At 49.2% G+C, this 23,551-nt stretch overlaps 1 protein-coding gene across 1 annotated transcript in view; it reads left to right on the forward strand.

Moving 5' to 3' along the window:
• The first annotated feature begins 3,836 nt into the window (after positions 1 to 3,836).
• ESRRB (estrogen related receptor beta) overlaps positions 3,837 to 23,551 on the forward strand; it is a 125,672-nt gene continuing 105,957 nt past the window's right edge. Inside the window, exon 1 of the mRNA XM_007987358.3 lies at positions 3,837 to 4,000. Coding sequence (XP_007985549.1) covers positions 3,951 to 4,000 — 50 coding nt within the window. The 5' untranslated portion in view covers positions 3,837 to 3,950. The remainder of the gene's footprint in view (positions 4,001 to 23,551) is intronic.

The raw sequence follows: 23,551 nt of genomic DNA on the forward strand, positions 1-23,551 counted from the left end.
GTGTGGAGTGCGTTGTATTGGACAGTTCTCATTTGTCTTCATATTTCTTAGGAAAGAGCTCAAACTCAGGGAAGGAGGGAGTAGGAAAAGCAGAGTGGCAGGGCATGGTGGCTCATGTCTATAATTCCAGCACTTTGGGAGGCTGATGCAGGCAGATCGCAAGAGGCCGGGAGTTCTAGACCAGCCTGGGCAACGTGGTGAAACTCTGTCTCTACTAAAAAATGCAAAAACTAGCCAGGTGTGCTGGTGGGTGCCTGTAGTCCCACCTACTCAGGAGGCTGAGGTGAGAGGATGGCTGGAGCCCAGGAAGCAGAGGTTGCAATGTGCTGAGATCATGCCACTGCACTCTAGCCTGGGCGACAGAGCTGGACCTTGTCTCAAAAAGAAAGAAAGGAAAGCAAAGGGACTTGTCTTTTAAGATTTAGGAATTGAATAAGTAGAAACTCAGTGACCACAGATGGCATGCTTTGCCAGATATTCTCTGTGTGACCTTGGGCAGGTCACTTCACCACACAGGGAAATTTTCAAATTTCCTTTGTCAAATCTGATGATGGTTCTAAATGGTTTTCTGAGTCCCTCCTAGCTGTAAGGTGCTATGAATGTAAATGAATATCAATTTAAAGGCATTTGCCACAAAAACAACATGAGCTGCTGTCATCTTACATCCCCCACACCTACTGCATCTAATAGCTTTTGTCCACTTTCCTTTTGGCTGACTTGCCCACCTGGGGGTGTAAGTACTGGGGTGGAAGGTAGTGAAGGGATGGCTTAGAGCTCTTGCTGGGCGTGGATTACAAACAGCCCCTGCTCTAGGTGAGCAGTAAACTAAATCATGATTGGTTGACTGCATGTTAGGCTTGAAGAAAGCCAAGAACGCTGCCCACCCCACTCCACCCCTGCACAGCCTGTTTTCTGGAGAAGAGATGACTTTGGCAAGGTCACACAGAGGAGTCAGGACCGGATCCCAGAGTTCTTTACTGTCCCACACTGCTGCCTCTCCAGTCAGAGGCATGGAGCCTGACCCCGGCTTTGGGGAGGAATCCATCTTCTGTGAGTGGGCTGAGGGCAGAGTGGGGAAAATGCGGGCCCCATGCACAGTGTGGGACCCAGGCAGGTTTGTCGGGAGAATCACAGGAGGAGCCTGGGCCTGCCGAGTTGGATCATGCCACTGGGGTGTCCCGGCAGCTGACCCTCATCGCTCCTCTTGCAGACTCAGGAAGGAAATGAGAAAGAGCTTGCCCCAGGGCTCTGTGAGAGAAGGCTCAGGCAGAGGAAGGCTGAGAAGACCTAGGTCTCCGGGAGCTCACTTCCACCTGGAGGACAATCAGCTAGTGCCCAGAGATGAGGCCCGGGTCACCTTCATGCCTGGACCTTAGAGGCAGAGATATTGTGTGCAAGCGTTAGCCTAGTGTTTTAACCAATGCAGACCCCGATTTCTCCTCATGTGCTCCCAGCGGCTTTGAATCCATTGCTTTGGGCTGTGACGTGGTCTTTCCTTTCAAGCTGTGGAGAGGACTTTATTTTTACCAAGCGTGTTTTGTTTCCAGTTAAAAACGGTGCACCCACACAGAGTAAGGAGCCAAGGGGCCCCCAAACCCATCAGTGCCTCACCTTCTTCCTGGGCAGTGGCCTGTCACTCAGCAGGCTGTGTCACCCCACTCCAAACTCCTACAGGTTAGCCATTCATTCAGCAAAATCTTCGTCAAACAACTGTGATGTACCAGGCACCTTTAGATGCTGGGGATTCTCTGGTGAACAAAAAGAGACATGGTCCCTACTCCCATGGAAGTTACAGTCTAGTGAGGGAAGGGTGGAGGAGGGAAGAGCCACTCATGCCAGCACACAGACAATTGTAAACTGTGATGAACTACCCAAAGCAAAGCGAACCACAGAAGGTTCTAGCATGATATGGAAGGTGGGGCCTTCTCGGTGGCAGGTGTAAAGACTGGGGCCCAGAGGGAGGGCAGCAGGGACTGTGGAGAGGAACACAGGGACCTGCAGGAACCTGTCATAGGATGCCTTCCTTGGAGGTCAAGGACTGGGGCCTGTTTCCTAATTGCAGCAACAGGACATTGGATGTGCATTTTGCAAAGCGCTCCCTGGTTGCTGTGTGCCTGGAGAATGGATTTCAGCAGGGCAGAAAGGTTGCAGAGAAACCAGCCACTGAGGATTTGGTGAGAGATGATGGTCATGTAGAAGCCAGGTTCAAGGGAAGCATCTCTGCACCCCTCTTTCTGTTTCTGATGAAGTACCTATGTGATTTTTAAAAATCGGAGGCTGCTGAGGGGCTACTGACAAAGGAGACATCTTCATCCATCTCTCTGTGAGATCCCTTCCTATGCCTTGTGCCCAGAGAATCCCACTCATCCCTCCACTTCAGCACTTATGAAAAATCTCAGCTCTGTTTCCCAACCTGCACAAGCACATTTATCCAAGTCAAAAATCATCTGCGATCCTTCTGCCCACTCTCCCAGCCCCGGCCCTGGTGGCTGGCCCCTCCTGGGGTTTCTCACAACCCTCCCTGCTTTTATTCCTGAAGTGCTTGAACATTGCCTGCAGTTACACTCCATTTAGACATTATTTTGATGATAAAATTACGTCTCCCCCCTACTGCTCATTGTCTTCTGCAGAATATAGGAGAATAAGGTGATAGTCTCTCCTAAGGGCTTTTCCCCCCTTTTAAATAATTCTATACCTACTCCTCTCCCCACACTCATTTGAATCACCAAATTGATTATTATCCCTGTGGCTGCTGCATCTCAAAAGATGAAAAACCCCAGAAGCAGGGCTGGGGCATAACTTACAGCTCATTTTGGTACAGTGGCATCCCATAATATTCGGGTTCACTGAGGGAGCAGCTGACGGGGATGCAGGTGCATTTGTAGCCGGGGATTCAGGTGTGTATTTCAAAGTGTGTACTTGTGCCTTGGAGTGGATGTGGCGGGTAAGTTGATCATTTTCACCACGATTGTATCTTCCTAAGCAGACAGGAATTTATTTGCTCATGTCTGTGTCCTGGGTACATTTCAGAGAGCTGCCAATGACTACAGCATCACTTCATACATCGAGAGAACGTTTTATAGATGCGCACCCTGCATCTAGCCGTATGAGAGTGGTGCAGAACTGACTGGCCCAGGTGATAAGAACTGGGAAGGGAATCTGTTTCTCTCCTGCCTTCTTGCTGTGCCTCACCTGCTGGCCTGACCCTTTGCACTTTTGCGCACACAGTGCAGGGTTTGAGGTTGCCTCTTCTCTTTAGTGCGTGGGTGGAGAAATGTGACTCATTTTTAATTTGGAAAACAAATCCATTCCAGAAAGGCTGAGAGGTGAGTTTGCTAAGACCTGCCAGTTAAAAGATGGGATAGGGGTGGCTGGGGGGTATGTAAGCAGCAAATCTCCCCTCACCCCGAGACCCACCTGACAGTTGGACATTCCCCCCCGCCCCGCCTTTAACTGCGAGAAGGCAGACCTTGGGGCTCTAACACCCACTACTCCTACTGCTCAGGAGGTGGGGACCTTGCGCGCTGAGCGTCTAATTCCATTGAAGTCTCTCTGGCTCACCCCCCTCCCCCCACCCCAGCTTGATTCTGTCACTTTAAGTCCAGCCCCTGAGAGATAGCCAATAGGAGCCAAATCATACATCAGTCTCCCAGCCTTAAAGCTACAGTAGGGTTAGTGGGCTCCAAGTCTCTGGTGCCCCAGCCTCCTCCACGGCTTCTCATCCCCTCTGCCCGCTCGCTCCAGAGCGTGCGGATGAGTGGGAGCGCCAGGCTCTGCGCGCACGGGTCTCTGCCTCCCTCTCCCCGGCCGGGGCCGCGTCCTCCCACTCTGCGTTCTCGCGCTCACTGTGCCCTGCCCGGGCTCGCACCTTGCCCGTGCCCTTCACTCGCTCTTCCGCGTGATTTCCCCGCCGCCTTTCTCTACCAACTGGGAATGCTAAAACGGGACTGATGGACGTGTCCGAACTCTGCATCCCGGACCCCCTCGGCTACCACAACCAGTAGGTGCCCTGCTTCTCGGTCTGTCTGTCCTTCTGCCCGTCCGGCAGTCTCTATCCTGGGGATGGCTGTTCCTTTTCTGCACATTCTTGTGTAAAAGTGGAAGGGACTTCGGGGAGGCACTTGGGGGACGAAGGAGGGGAAAAGCCGCACACTTCTGGGTTTCTTTCTAGGGCATAAACCAGCCTCTAACTTTTTCCCGCACCCCCTTTTACAAATCCACTTTCGGGCAAGAGTGGCGCTTTCTCATGCACTTTCTCCTTTTCTCTCTCCTCTCTGATCTTGCTCCGGGGTGAGAAAATATTTGAGTTTTTGTGGAATGGAGCAAGAAGGGAAGAAGAAGCCCAGAACAGGTGCAGGGATGTGGTTGCAAGGATGTCCTGTCCCGTCGGGGGAAGCCTTCCCGCGGGTGCTTTGTTTTATTATTTCCATCCTGGAGACCAAAAATGATCCCGGCAAGAGAGAGAAAATCCAACGTGCCGCGGCGGTTTGGAAACTGCAGGCGGCCAGTGCCGCTCTCGCCTCGCGGTCCCCGTGGGGCGCCCGGAGGATGCGCACGTGGCGCGGCGGATCCAGGGCGCCAGGGGGATGCGGACCCAGCGCTGCGTAGTAGGCAAAGTTCGTTCGCGGCTTTGGGGGAGGCTGCGCCCAGCGGAACAGACGGGCACGATTTCCCTGCTCCGAGGCGGCTTTGCCCTCGCGGTGCCAGAGCTTGGGGTTGTCCGAACCGCGTAGGCGCGGACTGCTGCCGGGGCTGCGAGAAGCGACTCTCAGGAACCGCGGGTCCCCAACCCCGGGGCAGCGCGCCAAGAGCGCAGAGTAGGAAAGTGAATTGATCGCCCAAGCAGCGGGTGGTCAACCCGCGTGTCCTGTCCGGGCTCTCAGGGGTCCCACTCTGTCCACCTACGGTTTCCTTCTCGGCCCCGTCCACCGTCGCCGCCGCCTCACCTGCTCGGGTACCTGCCCCGGTCTCCTCTTGGGCACTGCGCACCCCACGGCGCCCCCGGCGGGTGTCCCGGAGGCAGGGTGTGTGCATGTGCAAAGCGGTCCCTCGGAAAGCTTAATAATAATAATAATTAATAAAACTCTAGGTTCTCACGGACAGCTTTTCTGCTTAACTTTGTGCTCGTCTTCCTCTTTTTTTCTGAGGCAAACTAAACTCTCAAAGTCAGCGTTTCTCCAGTTCCACCGTGCTTTCATGTGTGTACCACTCGCTCTCCCCTTCCCCCAAAGAACCACGACTACATCTCTAAAATATATACTCTGGATAATGTGGGGTCCCAGGAAGTAGCTAACCCCTCTCCTGGATGCACGGACCACCTCCACCACAGTGCACCCCGCTTGAGAGAGAGGGCAGCTGTCCACAGCAGGGCTTGTGTTGTTGACCAGACTGTTCCTGCTTCTACTTTGGGGATTTTTGCCACTCCACCCTCAGGCAGAGGGCCCTTTAGATGCCCCCAGAATGTCCGCAGAAGGCGCTGGCCTGGGAGAGGAATCCTTAATAATAATGGATTCCGATTTCCATCAGCTTGAAAAGTGGCTTTCACTCCTTTTAAAGGTTAGATTCCAGCTGGGGTGGGGATGGGGTGGGAGAACCTGAGGTTAGTGAGGTTGTGGACAGTTTTGGTGCTTGTGGAGTATTTCCTTACATAAAATGATCAAGTATGACAAATATTGGATATTTAAATTATTAAGGCTCCCTCTCTCCAGAGGTGACTTCTTTAGTTGAGCACAAAATACTTATGTGTTTGTCCCTGGCTCAAGTCATAGTCAATAAATATGAAAATTCGTATGAAGGAAGTCCATTCTTTGATTATGCTTACCAGGAAAGCAAGGAGTGAGATGGAGGCTTTAACAGCTGAGTAATTCATCGAGTTGACGGCAGCCCTGACTGGAGTTTGAGGAGAAATATGGGCAAAAAGGCAATGTAAGGGAAGCAGCAGAAGGAAGTGAGGAAGCCGAGGTCCTGGGGGTCTGGGAAAGGTTTGAGATGGAAATCATTTATAAACTAAGCTTGACAGGGGTTTAGATCCTCATCCCTTCCTGGTTTCTTCGCAAAGAATTAGCTTCTCACTCCATGGGGCGCAGGAAAAGCCAAAAATACACCTGCTGTCTCCACCCAGGAACTGAGCACCCCTGTGAGATGTCATTTCTCAAAGCCCAGGACCCACTGGGCGGCAGCCCAGGCATTGGTGAGCTGGCCTCATACATATATGTGCCGCCTGGGGAGGGTCCGCATGTGCTGTGGTGCAGAGGGGCATCATTTCAAGGACGAGCTTGTGGAGGTCTGGGGCTGGTGTCCCGGGGGACATCTTTCTGCCCTCTACCCTACAGCTTTGTGACATAGCTTTAGAGCCATAAGTATCAAAGTAACAGAGCAGGGGACTGGATTCTTTGGTTTGGTAGAAGGATAGTAGGACAAAGCCATTCATTACAGTGCCGGCGTTTCTAAGGGAACATACAGTGAGTAGGTTCGGGTACGCTCTGCTCACAGTTTTGACCCCTGTGGATTGGTTGACATTCCCAGACTTGAGAAAACCCAAGGGCACAGGGACTAGAGTTGAGGGAGGAGGAACTCTGTGGTCCTCCCTTTGCTTCTAACACACAGAGAGCATTTGTTAATGCTGTAGTGTCATTCTCACTTTCCCAGGTGAGAAATGAACACACACACACACAGAAACATACATACCTTCCTACCTTGCTCTCCTTCATTTTCATTTTCCTGTAGCTAATCCTGTAGGTGACTCCATTACCCTTCCTAATCAATATTTTATGTACATATATGATCACCCAGAGTGGGAGGCAGCGTGCTCGCCTGTGTGTGCCTGTGTACAAATGGGTCCATGACTGGACCAACTGGACACCCACCGCACACAGCCCAGAGAGCCAGGGGGCTGTCTTCCCCACCATCCGATGACCACTTCACTGTTGTTAAAGAAACAAAGAACAAATTGTCCTGAAGGTAAAATATGTGAGTTCACACGTAGGAAAAATGCCACATGGTAATTCAGAGTCAGTGACCCGGAGAAAAACAAAGGGGGAAATTAATTTTTAATGGTACATTTAAAAATAAATCAGAGTGAGGACATTAGTCTCAGTTTTCCAAGGGAGGGGCTCTAGGAAATAAACCTTTATGTGCCTGTCACCCTTCTGGAGGTGTGCGCTGCCGTGGAAGAGGATGGGTGATAGGAGGTGGGAGGTGTTCAGGCCTGAAGGCGATAAACTGGGAGGAGACATTAGGTCAATGTTGGAGAGCCCCAGTCCCGGGTAAGGCCCTTTCCAGCTCAGTGAGATCCTGACATCACTGGAAATTTCCTCTTGGAGTTTGTTACTTCCCCCAACCCTTTTCATTTTAGAAACAATCCTTTATTTTGCTGATAACGAGGATATATGAAAAAGATCTGTTGCTTAAAACAAACAAAACAAAACAAAAAAACACAAAGAAATAACCTGGCCACCAAACAGGAACCTTTTTATTCTATTGATTTGGAGTAATCAATAAATATTCCATTTAGTCTGGGAGAGGAGGGGCAGAGGGGACTTTCGGGGAAAGCGCTTCGAAGGAGGTGGCGGTGACAGAGATTTCATGTCACACTCTGCCTTCTCAGAGCACCCCCGGCCCTAGCTCGGGGGCCCTTATAATTTTGTCCTGCATGCGCTCCATTAATATTCTTGATAATTGGACATTTTGCCAAGTGGTTTTTAAAGATAATCTAAACTCATTGAGAAAGTTTATCCCCTTCCTTGGCCCTCTGCTGAATGCCTTTTTTCTTTTGAGCAAAGATCTGCCTACCTCTGATGGGCCAGAGGAAGGATGCGTGTGACAGAGAGACACTGAGGGAGTGCGTGCATTGGGGGTGGGTGGTGGAGTTGACCGTGAATGAGTAGGATTCAGAAGGAGACAGAATTCGAAGACGGTAGACAAGCAAGAAACAGGATGCTTTTGGCCTGGCTCTGCAGCGCCCTTCTCTAGAACTTGTCTTCCCAGGTCCTTTAAGTGACTTCTTCAAAATGATTAAAATTCTTTTTGGTTCCAAATTTAAGGGAAGAGATGGCAGATATTTAGACCATAATGTCCTCCTTCAAAGTAAAGCTCACACCATACCTTGATTGCCTCCATTCTGGTGTCCCCCAACACCTACAGGCCATCGTTGAGTCTCTGTCCATTTCTCTCTTAAGTGAGACCCTCGAAATGCTCTTCCCGCTGAGCAGGAGCTCTGCCCAGAATTAGCGAGGACGCCGCACAGCTCCCCTGGGAGCTTCTGTCATAGAGTCTGGTGGCTCTTGACTGAATGTTACTGGGGTGGGGAGCCCCAGCTTGACTCGAATGCTCAACTTCGGGGGTCCTCCAGTGACACTACAGCCCCTAGAGGTGCTGCCAGTGCAGCGTCTAAGGAAGGACCCCAGGTAGCCAGGAGGGTACAAGCTGAGAATGGGCTGTAACTAGCCAAATCTGGTCCGGAATCTTCCTGAACATCCTGCCTGTTTGCCCTTGAAGCCTTTTGTTGATTTCTAGAGATAAATCAAAGACCTTTTTAGCATGTATGCACTGGTGACCCCTGATTGGGCTCTGTCTCTGGTGAGTTTGCCCTTCCTCAGCCCCAGCAGCCTTAGACCTCTGGAGACAGTCACAGACATGGTCTTCCCTCGGAGGAGGGGCCCTTAGGCTTTGGGTGGCCCTGGTGTCCCCTGGCATGGGTGGAGTGGGGTTATATCCTGGTAGCCCCGTCGGCTGGTGTGGCTTCGTCCCTGTGCGGGGAGGTTGTGGTGTTTATAATTGCAAATGTAATTAGCAAACCAGCTCTGGGGGACTGGGAGGCTCAACTTCTCTGCACATCACGGTGACCCCTGTAATGGCTGGCTCGGCAGATTAACCCTCACTGGGCCAGCCTGCTTCCTGCCACTGGTGAGGCTGCTGACCTTCTCTGATAATGGCAGGGCTGTCCTGGACCAAATACCTTCCTCGGAGGGGTTGTCAGGGCGATGACTGGGAGAGGTCTGTAGTTGGGAGGTGTTTTTCTTCCCTAGGGCACTGGGCTGGTGACCCTCGCCTCTTGAGACACTGTCACCCTGGGCAGCAGGCTGTGCTGGGCCATTTCTTCCCTCACATTCCTGGCCACACGGGAAGGATATGATGGAAGGACTTTGAGTGCATGCTGGTCATTTCTGTGGCTCTAAAGGGACTCATTGTGACTTCCATCTGGTGCTTCTGGGCTCAGCGGGCAGTAGCTTGTATTCACCCACCTCATCAGCTTCTTCTCAGAGCCAGCTTTGGGGAGGTGACTGTTCCCTGGCTCCTGGACTCTGAGCAGGTGTTCCACAGAACTGAACTGCTTCGGTGGTCCCACTCAGAGTTGGGAGGGAAGCTGGTCATAGGGGAGCACAGGCTCAATTTGTTTCTAGGAACAGAGACCTCCCCAGTTAACCATCTAACAAAAAGACACCAAAGCACCAGGCAAGTGGGGAACATGGAGCTGCATGGTCCTTTCCCTCCCTCCTATGAGTGTGCTTGTATTTGCCTCTCTAGGGTGCCCTTCTGTACTGATCAGGATTAAAATAATCAAGGGTCCTAACAGGACCTTTCTTTATAAGTCATTGCCTAACAGACTGTCAAGTCCTTCTGTGCTGCCAATAAAGCCCCTGTTGTAGAGGATGTTTCTGAACCTCGAAACACCAAAAGCCGTGTCCACCCCTAAGAGACTTTCCACCATGGGAAACCTGTGTGTGCACATGTGTGAGTGTGTTCCGGTGGGTAGTCCCCTTTTAGATGGGGTGACAGTGGACAGGGGGCTCTGCTATTTAAACATGTTCCTGCTGCCTGCTATACCCCTTGCCTGGGCTGAGGTCTGGCTGTGACCACATTCCAGCAGTGGCTGCCGTGCCTTGGGATTGGTTCATCCATGGTGCAAAGGGGACTACAGGGGCACCTGCTAGGTGGCTGTCCCTCTGGTTTGCCCAGAGGATTTCAGTCTTAAGAGCCTCTCTGCAATTTTCTGGCCTGGGTAGGGCTGGGGCAGACCCCAGAGAGGGAGAGAAGGGAGTCCTGCCCTTCTCCAGGATAGCAGATGGCCACACTCAAAGGAGCATTTGGGCCATTCTGTTCCAGGTTCCCGACTTCCCCTTCTCTCCCTGGAAATAGCCATTGACAGGCTGTAGCTTAAAGAGTCAACTGTTTTCTTAAATCAAGGAAAATCATACTGGTTAATCAGCCCATGGGACGTTTACTATGGAGTTGGACTAGGTGGAAATAAATTATTGGCTAAATGTTTTAAATTCAGAGTTGTCTGAGTTTGAGTTAAAATTGTACAAATCTAAAACAAAAGTTTTCCTGGGACTTAGAGATAGAATTTTTTCGTCTTCATTTTGCTGTGCTTTTAAACCTATACACATTTTGGTCTAAAAGTTTCTTTTTTAAAAAAAAAAAAGTCTTTCTTTTGTTCCTTAGGACTTTAAAATATTCTGTTCAATATTGTCATTCAGAGTCCCCAGGACTGAACCTTTTCAGGGAATGGTTTTCTGGAAAATGTTATTTTATTTCTCAAAGTCATTTCAGTCAGAGGTCAAAAGGCAGTTAAACTCCAACAAGCCTTTGTTTTTATCTTCTGATTTCAAATGTGATCAATTTTTATTGAAAATCATATCAGAGACCTCTCTCAGCAATGATAGCGGCAGCTAGCCTCATGCCTGACCTTCGGTGTTTACTAACTTCCTGCATTTAAATTGTCCGAACGTGAAGTGTCCAACTGAATTCAATCTTTTCTATCAAGGGAACGATGAGTTTTAAAACCCCAAATACCGAAAGTGGCTTTAATTTGGCTCTTTTATTTTTAATGGCTTGAATTGACTTGAGTTCACAAATTAGTTTTTTTTGTTTTATTCTTTTTGTGTATTCATTTTGAAATTTTTATTGTATTTATGTTTTTGGCATTTTCGTCTGGCTTATGCTTTAAAAATGACGCCTGATAAAGGGTTTTTGAGCATCACTGGCCTTTTCATGTGTTCTTGGTTTCTGAAGGGCAAAGAACAAGGAAATACAGGTGTAAGGAAATGCTATAGGAGAGGATGGAAGGGGTGAAGAAGGGTGCTCTTTTAGATGAGATTTCTCTCGTGTTTTACAGTTTAGCATTTGCCTTTGTCTTCATTTTTTCCCCTCTATTTTTATTCCAACTTGCTGTAGTTTGCCCTTGTCCTTTTATCCCTCCTCGACTGTTTTGGAGGAAGGAGTGTAGGTGTGTGGTCTGCCTGAGTGTGAGAGAGAGAGTGTGTGTGTGTGTGTGTGGCTGGCTGAGCTGTTCAGAGGTGTGGAGCATGATTAGTTGGGTAAAGTCCCAAAGCAGAATGCCTATGATTGGCCCCTCTGTTCTGATTCTGCCATCAATACCTTTATCCATGGTCACTGGCTCACGTTTTGGTGGAAAAAACAAGAAGGGTATAGACCTGCTGTTTAAAAGCAAATTTCAGGTGGTCTGTTTGTTACCTGAGGAGCGTGGTGATAGGGGCTGCAGGTATGGGTGAGGATATGAAGAAGCACTAAATTTTATTCAAAATCGATTTTTAAATCCCTCCCCTCATGTCACCGCCTACGCTTGGAACCCGAGTTTGGGATCTTGGTGATGCACAGTAAATGAGCTGTTGTATGCTTTTGTTTTTGTCTTCCTAATCGATCAGCAAAAAACATTTCCTTTTGATGGTGAAACAGGAGTTCAGCATGCAGAGTGCAGTATTTATCCTCTTCCTTTTAGCTTCACTCTTTGTCATTTGTCTCTTGGGTGTGTTGACATTGTCTACCTAAGCAGTCAAGCTAACAAGCTTTGGCAGAAAGAACGCTGCTTTTACAGAAATAGTAGCAATTTTAATGTGATGGTTATAATAATTATGATTACAGTAATCACAGCTTGTACCTTTTCCTTCCCAAAAATCGCAAAGCAATTCTCGTAACCATTTTTCTCATAGTAGCTGGATGAGGGTGGCCGTTTCTTGCTCCCAAACATAAATATCTTCGTGCAAACATAAGCATGCAAAGGCTGCAGGTTCGCACGTCTGAATTCACCCATGAGCAAAAACTCTCTGGTCTCTGAATATGAACAGGCAGGTAGCGGAGAATATGGTGTTAGCCCCCGGCCCCCCTGAGAAATGCTGGGTACTTTGCCTTTGAACGAAGACGGGAGAAATGTTTCTTATTAGTGATGCTGTGCCAAGTTTGACCCCACTACCGCCAGCTTCTGTGCCCCGTGCCATGCTCTGCCTCCCAGTTTCCCCTTGCTTCTTGGTTCCTCTGGCTGCGTTCTCATGAGAGGTTTGCAGACCAAAGGCACAGAGTGGACAAGGGGGGTTATGACTTGGCGCATATGAGTATCTGGGAGAAGAACTGTGTGAAGAGAGAGGCAAAGTCACCTCTCCACCCTTGATCGCCTTCTTGGCCATTTGGCTTCTATGAGGCCGTTGTCCCTGCTCCTGAGTACCTCAACCTGCACTCTGGAGGTGATTAGAGGGAGGTCATCAGGGAACTGACCTCTCTGAATTTCCGTGACCCTTCTTGTGATGCTTCATGGCGACTCCCAGACCTGAAGCCTGCTCACCTACAGACCATGCTTATCTGTGCATTACTTTCGGATCTGACAATGCTTTTATTTCCTCTCTCATTTCCTTTTTTGTATATGTACCGTGGAACGAGGAAGCAGCTCTGTTTCACCTAATATTCCAGGGTCCCCTAGCTGTCTGTATTTTTTTCCACCTTAGTATTCTTACTCATATTCTTACTCAATTCTTTTCCTCAGGAAACAAAAACCAACCAAACCCCAAAGCTTTGGATTATTAATTGATTATTAACTGATTATTAACAAACAAAACATTCTACCCCCAAGGAATGCAAGCAAGACTCTGGCTGTGCTGCTCAGGTGGAGATCTGCTTTCCCCCTCAATGGGTGAGAAATTTTATAGCTTCAATTCCCTTGTTGGACCCTGAGTAAAAAATTAATTCATGAATAATAAAAACCAATCAGTCTTGTTGAGTTTAAGAAGGATTAGGAGAAAGGGTGTTTTTTTCTCACAGAGAACATTTGGAATCTGTGTGTCACTGTCACCGAGAGTTTGGGGGTGGCTTGAGGGGTGCCTTTATACATGGCAAATGAGCTATTGATTATCCCGAGTATAACGCATCTTCCTCAGTTGTAAGGCCAACTTACCGCTGACTGTTACAGGGTTCCCACCCACTGCTCTCCCACCATCCCGTACTCCAAGCCAGTGATAATTCACTGAAATTAAGACAGTTTCCTGTGTAAGTGGCATATAACCAAATAGCAACCAACCTGGCTTTGCATTATGAATAAGCCCATTTGTTGATGGGATGGAGTCCTTCTTGGTTTCCTTCCCCTTTCTTTCTCAGGAAGCATTTGGCCAGAAATTTACATGCTTTTCCCAGAACTACAGAAATTAGATGTGTAGATTTTCTTTTCAGTTTCCACTAATAGTATCTACTTCCCAGGGTTGTTTTGAAGATTTAGTCAGAGGACAAGCACCAGGCACATAGTAGGTATGCATGAAATGTCCAGTGTTACTAATTTTTTGATGTTATCTTTGGGGCATTACTTTTCATTCATTTGACATAATCTCACAATTATAGTCTTCCCTAGCAGTGAGACTGGGTGCTTGAACTGACTACTTTGTTTAATGTGATCAATATGACTTGCGTGTCAACATATAACACAAGGGGATTAAAGAAGGAATTACAATTTGGGGTGGAGAGGATGAACAGGAAATTTTCCTCTGAATGAATCCCTGTATTTTCAGTAGGGCTGTCCATTAAAATACAGGATACCCAGTTAAATATGAATTTTAGATAAACGTTGGCATCTTTTTTCGTATAAGTAAATCCCATGCAATACTTTTTAAATCTGGCAACGCTACCTACCCATGACTGTTTTTCTTAAATTCGTCTGAAAAGAAACACATTGCCCTTATTTTTTTTTTCTGCTTTTGACCAAGCCCCAAAGATTGATTCTATGTTCAGTTTTTAATTTTTTTATTTTTATTTTATTTATGTATTTATGTATTTATTTTTGAGACAGAGTCTCACTCTGTCGCCCAGGCTGGAGTGCAGTGACATGATCTCGGCTCACTGCAACCTCTGCCTCCTGGGTTCAAGCGATTCTTCTGCCTCAGCCTCCTGAGTAGCTGGGACTACAGGTGTGCGCCACCACACCTGGCTAATTTTTTTGTATTTTTATACAGACGGGGTTTCACCATGTTGGCCAGGCTGGTCTCAAACTCCTGACTTCAGGTGATCTGCCTGTCTTTGCCTCCAAATGACCATCTTTAACATGTTACCAATATGAACGTGTTAGGCTGGCCATGCCCTTCGATAAGGCAGTGGGTAAGTTCCGTCATCCAGATATATTGACAGAGTTACAATGAAGTAAATAAATCTCCTGAATGAGGTCTCCTAACAGCACCCAGGGCTATTGAATTTTGCCTTAGGGAGGAACAGGGTGAGTCAAGTCTTTCTGGAAACCTGTCTGTGCCTGATGTCTCCCTGACGAACTGGTTGGGGTGCTGGACTGCCAGAACCCGAGACCCCAGAAACTGGAAGTCACCCTTACCTCACCTTAGAGGCCAAAGCAGCAGCTCTCCTTACCTCCCCACACAAGGACCGGAGGCTGACCCTTGGGAGGGTCTCCCAGGAGGCTGAGGGGAAGCAGCCCAAGTCAGTGTTAGGTGGTGGAGCAGGGAGGATTAGGACTCCAAACCTGAAGCAGAGCTAGTTGAGAGCATGGATGAACCGGGGCTCGCCAACAGGGTACCAGCGGACCCCAGCTTCCCCTCATTCACCTCTCGGAACAGCACAGTCGCACAGTCCTGGTAAACATAACCATTGTGTTAAGCCTGGTGCCCTCACAGCCCAGGGTACGGGGAATGGAAGAGCTCTAGAGCCCCCTACAGGCACTGACTGGCACTGCACCCCACGGGTGACAGTTCTGTAACAGAGCCCTCCCTTGGTGGGAAGGTGCAGGGAGAATCCCAGGGGATGAGTCTTCAGAAGAGCAGGAATGAGCTCAGGACCCTGGTTTTAGAAAGCAGCTGTGGTTCTCATCTTTCCGAGCCCTGCTCCATGCAATTTAGCACTGCAGCTGCCTTGTAGTGTGGTATTCCTCCCAAGCCCCAGCATGCACACATGCACACCTACGCACAACACACTCACTGCCTCCGTGGCTTGCCTGACCTCCAGATGGACTGGAAAGTGCTCAGGTCTCATTCGGTCTGAAAAATGCCCTCCAGCTGCTGAATATGCAGAAGCCGTGCAGCCAGCGTGATTTTCAGAGCCGGATACTGGTGTTCAGACGCTCTTCTCCAAGCCACCTAATTCTCTGGGGGATCATTTTAGGATTTGATGTAAGAAAAGTGTCTGAGGGTGGATAGGAGAGCTAAATATAAAGTGTAAGGCCAGAGATGGGCGATTGTAATAGTAATAGTTGTAGTAATTGACATTTATTGAATATTTACTGTGTGTCAGGCTTTGTCCTAAGAATATTTCATGTATGAAATCATCACTTCCTCACAACAATCCTAGGAAGTAGGTATTATTACCATCCCCCATTTCACAGGTAAAGAAACTGAGGTGCAGAGACATTAAGTCATTTGCCCAAGGTCACACAACTGACAAAGCTGGGATTTGCACAGAGGCAGTCTGGCTGTGTGCCTGCACTCCTCACCCCCATATTATGTGTCGTTCATTGCATCTAGAATTTCAGCTTCCTAATTCCTGTCTTCAGAATGCCCCATCTAACACTGTGTGGATCTAACACTTGGGCAAAGTTTGAGGTGGGGGTGGAGGGGGAAAAGACCAAGGCCCATGTCTTGGTTCTAAAAAAAACAAGGTGGAAGAATCGCTGCACAGAGTTGGACCTCTCATCCCCCAGCTCAGCTTCCATCCTTGTCCTAGGCACAGGAGAAAGCTGTAGAAAGGAACTTTTGGTCTTACTGACATCATCCTCCAAGGGCCCATGCCCAGCCTCTGGAGGCCACACAGTGATCTGATCCCGTCCATGCCTCTCCTGGAGTCTATCATAAACATATTTTGAAGCCGACTTCCCTCTTCTCAGCTTGCATTTTCTCCTGTTCCATGCCTTCCCACCATTCTCTTATCGCCCATTCTCCAACGGCTCCCAAGTCTGAGACTCAGTGCCCTACCTTGGTGCCCGTCTTGGATTCCTGCAGGCACCACACAGCAGCACGTGCACAGCATCACACTCCAAACCTGCTTCTCCTCATGTCTCTTTAGGCAGGGACCCCCCCAAGCCAAGATATGGAGCATATCTTCAGTTCTTCCCTCCCGCTCTTCATTGTTGAGTCCCCTCCTACATCTGGAAAACTTTTACCTATGCATACACCTCAGATCTGGTCCTTCTTATATTGCTTCCCCCCACTCTGGTCTGCTTAGCAAACTTCTATTTATCCTTTAAAACCCTGCTTAGGTATCTCCCTCTGTGTGAAGCCATCCCTGACTTCTCCCTGGGGGAATTAGTCTCTCTCCTTGCAGCTGTTCTCTGTGTCATGCCCCTGACTGGGTTACAATCTGTCGGATTTGAATATTTGCTTATTTTTTCTCCTAGATCATGAGGTCCTAGAGTCCAGGCTTATCTCTGTGTCCCTGGTGACACAGAGTAGGTGTTTAATAAATGTTGGTCGAGCTAACCTGAGGGGATTGGAAGCAGTTAAAGGGGAGCCCTGGGGGGAAAAGAGAGAGAAAAAAGGGCCTGGGAAGAGGTAACCAGGAGAGCACTGGTTCTGCTACATCTTTTGCCCTGGTTGAGCCATGGAGGCAGCTCTGGCTAGGGAAGCATTATATCCTTCTGGGAGGCGGTCTAGTGTCGTGGTTAGGAGGAAAAACCCTAGCTCCAGACTGAGTTGAAATCCTGGCCCCAGTGGTGTGCTGGAACCAGCTCAAACCAGCTCAGAAGAGCTCATTGTTAAATGTTCAGCAGTTTTGTGGGCTGATGGTCAAACACAATCGTTATTAAAAATTAAATGGTATAAACTTATAGTTAAATGCATTGTATTAAAAATGAAGGTAATAGATACCACTCCTCACTTCCTCATATCTTAATACATTTCACTTTACGTTCTTGCAGTCAATTTACACCTAATGTATGGTGAAAAAACCATGCGATGCTGAGCTGCTTCCTGTCTCTTCCCAAGCCTGCGTTCTCTGATGACACGCTGGTAGTTTGCGAATGGCCTTGATGGGAGTATTTACACCACAGAAATTGACAAATGCTACAGATCTGCCTTCCCCCAGCTAGTTGTTAAACATTTATTATCACACCACTGCATTGGCTCCGTCACATCCCAGCTCTGTGACCCCAGATAAATGACTCAATCTCTCTGTGTCTCAGATTCCTCTTCTGTTGTGATCTTCCACGTTGGATTGCTGTAAATATTAAAAGTTGATAAACATGGCTGGGTGTGGTGGCTCACACCTATAATTTCAGCACTTTGGGAGGCAGAGATGGGTGGATCATCTGAGGTCAGGAGTTTGAGACCAGCCTGGCCAACATGGTGAAACCCCGTCTCTACTAAAAATACAAAAATTAGCCAGATGTGGTGGTGGGTGCCTGTAATCCCACCTTTTTGGGAGGCTGAGGCAGAAGGATTACTTGAACCCAGAAGGTGGAGATTGCAGTGAGTCGAGATTGCACCGCTGCACTCCCGCCTGGGCAATAGAGTGAGTCTCAGTCTCACAAAAAAAAAAAAAAAAAAATTGATAAACATAAGCTACTTAGAGCAGAAATTGGTACACAGTAGGTGCTCAATAAATATTAGCTCTTTTTAGTATTTCTTCTCATTGCTCTAATCATGCCCCTATCCAAATTCTATGGAAACAGATGACGTGCCAGGTAGAGGAATGGAAGTTTTATTTCTAGAGCGTAAGGTTCATGTCTTTTCCTAACAGGACCCCTGTGTGTGGGATTTAAGTTGAGGAGCTAAGTGCAGGAAGTGAAAACCATGAATTTTCCAAGGGGAAAGACCCTGATGGAGAGGTATGCTTAAGCCTCCAGGCGTGAGAGGATTGTGCCCCAGGCCCTGTGAGGAAATGAGGCCAGAGCAGCACAACATGGTTGAACAGGTGAGGCAGGCACAGGTGAGGTCAGGAGAGGAATGGAGCAGATACCAAGGACAGCCAAGCTGCAGCATGAAGGGAGCCTCTGTGTGTGGCTGCAGCGGGGTCCCAGGACCCTGCGAGGAGGCAGCTGCCCTCTCTGGAAATGCTGGGCTGCGTGGTCATGCCCATGGAGGCAAGGGCTCCTCTGGCTTTGCGAGTGGAGAAAATATTCCTGGCCAGTCCCGAGTTGGAGCGCACACTTGAGGTTACATTGGCCGCATTGTGGTTTCTTGGGATGCTACAGCAAAGTGGGAAGGTGAGAAGATTTGGTCTGCAGCCTCCAGGACAGCAGAGGCCAGGAAAGAGCCAGAGGCGGTTTGGGCTTTTCTAGACTCCTCCATGGAAGGTTCCCTGGGTCCCAGCCAACACAGGCCCCTGGAGTGAGGATTTGCACTTAATCTCTCTGTTACCTGGAAATTGCTTCAGGTTCAGACCTTTGCCATCAGAAGGGGCAGCTCAGTGACTCAGATACACACAGTCCCCAGCCCAGCCCTTTTTCCAATGGTAAGTGCATCGCAAGCCCACAGACCCCTGGCAATACATACATCTGCATGCTGTACAGGCCAGAAGCTGTAGCTCATTGCTGGAGTCTCCTGTTCTTTGAATCCCTGGTCTGTAGACAGATGCCCTTTGGAGTGGCCTTCCCAGGGAGAAAGCAGCCTTGAGAGTTGAAGCCCTTTCTTCCCACCTCACTATGGGAGTCTTTCACTTTACGCTGAGCTCCTCAAGGGCCCATTTGGTTCTGATTCGTCAGCAGCACAGGGTCAGTCATGGAGGAGCCTTCAGTAAACACGAGGTAGAAGTTTAGATACATTTTGAGAAAATCTGTGCTTTGGGGAGAACCACTGGTGGGTTACCTGTTCAGTTGTACAGGTTGTTCACTGTCCAAGAGTGCCTGGTTGAGGAGGTGGGTGGGCTCTGAACCTAGTTATTCTAATTCACAATAAGGCACACATGACTGAGGCATGGGGGTGAGTATCCAAGGGGTTGAGGGCCTAGAAGGGGCTGAGGAACCACCTCGCCAGGCTCCAACTCATTAATTGGGAGCAACTTCCTACCTAACCTGTGTCTGGACTCTCTGAAGAACTCTGTTTCTTTCTGCCGGCACTATCCCTGCAGCCTTCATTTAGAGCCTGATAGCTCTTCGAAGGCTTTCTGTTCTGAGTAACTGCAGTACTTAGCGTGTCCCTGTGGCTCTCAGCAGGCCCCAGGGCAGGGAGGGGCCTCCGGGCCCTGCTCTGGCTGCTGATATTTCGCGATGTCCGCGGAAGCAGAGACACTGGGGCACTGTGTTCCTGAGTCAGAGTGCAGAGTGGTGTGTGGGAGAGTAAGCCAGCGGCCCTGGCAGGCAGGGGCATATCCGAGAAACAGCGCCACAGGGTCCCTGGGCTCTAAGAGCCTCTGAGTAGATTTCGGGGAGTGCTAGAATTTATCAACTTAGAGGGGAAGGAAGCTGCTGTTTTAGCATTTGATGTCTTTGATCTTTACAGTAATACCTAAGTAGGGAGTCCTGTTCCCCCTTTACAGAGGTCTAGAGGAGTTGAGTGACTGCCCAAGGTGGCGCAGTGGATCCACTTCAAGAGCCAGGAGGCACATTCAAGTCTGTCTGCCTGAAATAGCTCAGAATTCCAGGGGCCCAGAAAACCCACTGTTTCTATCACAGATCTCTGTCTTTCCAGGCCAATCTTCCTGATGTTTTCCCAACACATTAATGTGGTCTCAGGCTGAACTGTTCAGTTGACCCTGGGCTCAGGAAAGGGGAGCGCAGGCCCTGAGACAGGCATGTGGCTCGGGGGCTGCCACCAGGGCCTCACCCCAGTACGGCTGTGGAGAGGGTCAGGACACCTGGAAGAGCCAGTGTTGGGATCTGTTCATGCCATGCCGAGAGAAGTGCTTCCATTTGCCAAGAAAGAATGAGGAAGAGGGAAGGGCGGGCCCACCTCCTTGCTGCTCCCTAGGTCGGTAGCCCTGGATGACCACTGGCCTTCACAGAGAAGAGCCACTTGGGGGTGGTCCATATGTGTGAGCTGGAACCCAGGGCCTGTGGCCAGCCCTGGGAAGGCTCCTGTGTGGGCATGTGGGGCGGGGAGGCACCGGAGGCCAGTTTCCTGTGCAAAGCCTTTGGGGCATAGCAAAGAGGGAGGCCTGCTTTGGTCTGTAAGGTGCTGTAGCCAGGATCTAACACACGTGGGCTTGGGTTTGTGCGTTTATCTCCCTTGCGTATTCTTTGACCACGCAGCTCCGTGCCTGGCCAGCAGAGTGCTTGCAGGAGACCCTGTAGGCTTGACGTGAGGTCACAGTTGGAAACCTGATGGGCCCTCCCCTAGAGACCTATTGCCTGGGGAAGTGCCCCCACCGTAGCTCCAGTAGACGCCCCTACGTGCAGTCTTGGCCACCACCTTGCTCACAACACTCCTCTCCATGCCCTGCAGCCTCCTAAGTCTTTCCTCTGGGCCAGCTACTTTTGCATGGCAATGATAGTAATAAAAATAGTCACATATGGTGAGGCAATGGATCTCTTTTTTTGGTCTATAAGTATATTTTATGTTAAAAATTTTACATTTTATGACATCAAGACTTGTCATGAAATACATTTACTGCAAAGAAAAAACATTACCTGGGATCAGAGCAGTCATGGAACATAGAGGCCCCTGGCAGCCAGGAGAGAGGTCCCCTGGTCCATGCCCAGGTGAAGAGTGTGGCCAGGTGCCGGCAACTGCAAGCATTTCCAAACAGTTGCCCATGTCCAGCAGATGCCTGCAAGACTTGAATCAGAGGCATTTTTATGAGGGCGAGAGGACCTGGGGTCCCCAGGATGGCTGAGGCAAGGGACTCCACGGCTGCAGTCTTCTCAGAAGAACACCTTGGATTCTTTTTTTTTTTTTTTTTTTGAGACAGTCTCGTTCTGTCCCCCAGGTTGGAGTGCAGTGGCATGATCTCAGCTCACTGCAACCTCCGCCTCCCAGGTTCAAGCGATTCTCCCGCCTCAGCCTCCTAAGTAGTTGGGATTATAGGCATGCACCAACACGTCTGGCTAATTTTTTTAAAATTTTTTATTTTTAGTAGAGTTTCACCATACTGGCCAGGCTGGTCTGACCTCAGGTGATATGACCTCCTCAGCCTCCCGAAGTGCTGGTGTTACAGGCATGAGCTGCCGTGCCCAGCCTAGAACACTTTGGATTCTAGTTTTAGTACTTCCAGTTCCTGGTCACGTGGATGAGATCAGAGATTGTGCCTGTAACAGGTAGACTTGGCCACTCCAGGCAAAACTAGCTTCTCTTTGATGCTAGGCTCTTTTCTTTTTCCCCATCCTTCTTTCTAGCCCTGTATCCCTGCCTCTGTCGTCATAGGCCAGTTTCCCTGTATTTTTCTCTTTGCTGATGCTCAAGACGATAGTAATATTTGCTAACATCTTCTGACTGCCCACTATGAGCCAGGCGCTGTGCAAAGTGCATCTTGTGGCTAGTCATATGTTTTGCCTCCTTCTCTTTCTGGGCCTTTTGTACTGAAGGGTATCCCTGGTATCCCTTGAGCACCTCATGTGGCTAGTACTCTCCTCCCCAAAGAGGATGCAGCCTGTGAGGGCTGGGAGGGAGGCTCCCTGGCTTCAGCGCCCTCATTTTACAGATGAAAAAACTGAGAGCTTGAGCTGATGAGGGCCTTGGGTGCAGTTCTGCAGCTTAGGTGCAGAAGGAAACTCAGGGCTTGGCCTCTTTACCTTCACCCAGAGCTGTCTTGCATCTTGTGGATGCAAATCATTTGCTGTCAGCTGAGCCTCTTTGACCTTGGGACTCTGAGTACCTAAATGGTGAGCCTCCAGCCAGGCAGTGCAGATCATTGATGTGACTGTGTCAGTGTCACTGCATACCCACCTCAGGCCGGGCAGGGCGAGGAAACTGCAGGAGCCACACAGAGCCAGAGGAGGGCTGGACAGACTGACACGAACCACTCTCATGTAAGCAAATTAAAAGATAAAAAGAATTTTGATAGAGGGAAACTGGTAGGAGGGAAGATGAACTGGCCGTCTGGGCGAGGTGGCCTCCTTCGCAGGTTTTGCTGCCGTCATCTCCCGATGTGGGCCCGTGGGCCCCTCACTTCTCTCCCTGGGCCACCCCTTTAGGCTGTTCTCTGCCCTCGGTGACCTCAGTAGGAGCTCTCCATTTCGGACAGTCAGCCCCTTGCCCCGTGGGAGGAGGAGATGGAGAGGTAAGAGCTACATGAGAATTAAGCCATGTGCACTGTCTGGCTCACGCTGGCCTTCTGGAGGCCTCATTCCACGGTCGGTACAGAAATAGGAATGTATTGCCCTACTGCCAGGCAGCATCCCAGCTACTCCAGCCTGTGTCCTAGGTCAGTACCTAACTGGCCATCCCGGCTCCGAGGTCACTTGAGGGTCTGGCAATATTACCATGGATCTGAACACCGCTGGCTCCCCAGGGACAGCAGCAGGGCGTGTGGAGGAAGGAGTCCCTCCTGACTCACGGCCCATGCTAGAAGAACACGAAGGAATAGACAGCCCCTGTGTGGTGCGGCAGAGCAAGCAGGACCTTTGATGTCAGACAGGTGTAAATTCAGCTGACAACTCTCCCTTGCTGTGTACCCTGGGGTGAGTCACCTAACCTCCCTGTGCAGGCTGGCCTCATCGGAAAAGCGGGAGTAAGAATCCTTCTCTTACAGGGTTGCAGAAGGATTTAATAAAATAATACTTGCAAAATGCTTTTATGCAGGGTACTGTCAGCCTCACAAAGCCAGAGATACCCCACGCATTCTCTGTAAACATGGCTATGGTCATTCAAAAGAAAATTATAAATTCATTTTAAAGTATTGCTAAATTAGGAGTTATGATATATTTTTCCACCTAATGAAGACTGAAAGTCCAGAATTATGATACTTGGTACTTGGGGTGGGGGCCGTGATTGAGAAATGCTTTGGCATTGAAAAGAGGACTTCAACTGGGCATAGTGGCTGACACATGTAATCTCAGCACTTTGGGAGGCTGAGGCAAGTGGACCACGAGGTCAAGAGTTCGAGACCATCCTGGCCAACATGGTGAAACTCCATCTCTATTAAAAATACAAAAATTAGCTGGGCGTGGTGGTGCGTGCCTATAGTCCCAGCTACTCAGGAGGCTGAGGCTGGAGAATCCCTTGAACCTGGGAGGCGGAGGTTGCAGTGAGCCAAGATCACACCACAGCGTTCCAGCCTGGTGACAGAGCGAGACGTATCAAAAAAAATCCTTTATAGGTTCATGTGGACTGAGATGAAAATACAGGCAACATAGAGTTGAGAAAAATAAAAAACAAGTAGCTGGACAGTAAAATCACATGCATGGCTTTTTAAGCTCCAAATGCTGGGTATATGCTTTTGAAACTTGTGGAAAGAGATATAAAAAAAA

The sequence above is a fragment of the Chlorocebus sabaeus genome, chromosome 24, assembly GCF_047675955.1.
Source record: "Chlorocebus sabaeus isolate Y175 chromosome 24, mChlSab1.0.hap1, whole genome shotgun sequence".
Classification (NCBI taxonomy): domain Eukaryota; kingdom Metazoa; phylum Chordata; class Mammalia; order Primates; family Cercopithecidae; genus Chlorocebus; species Chlorocebus sabaeus.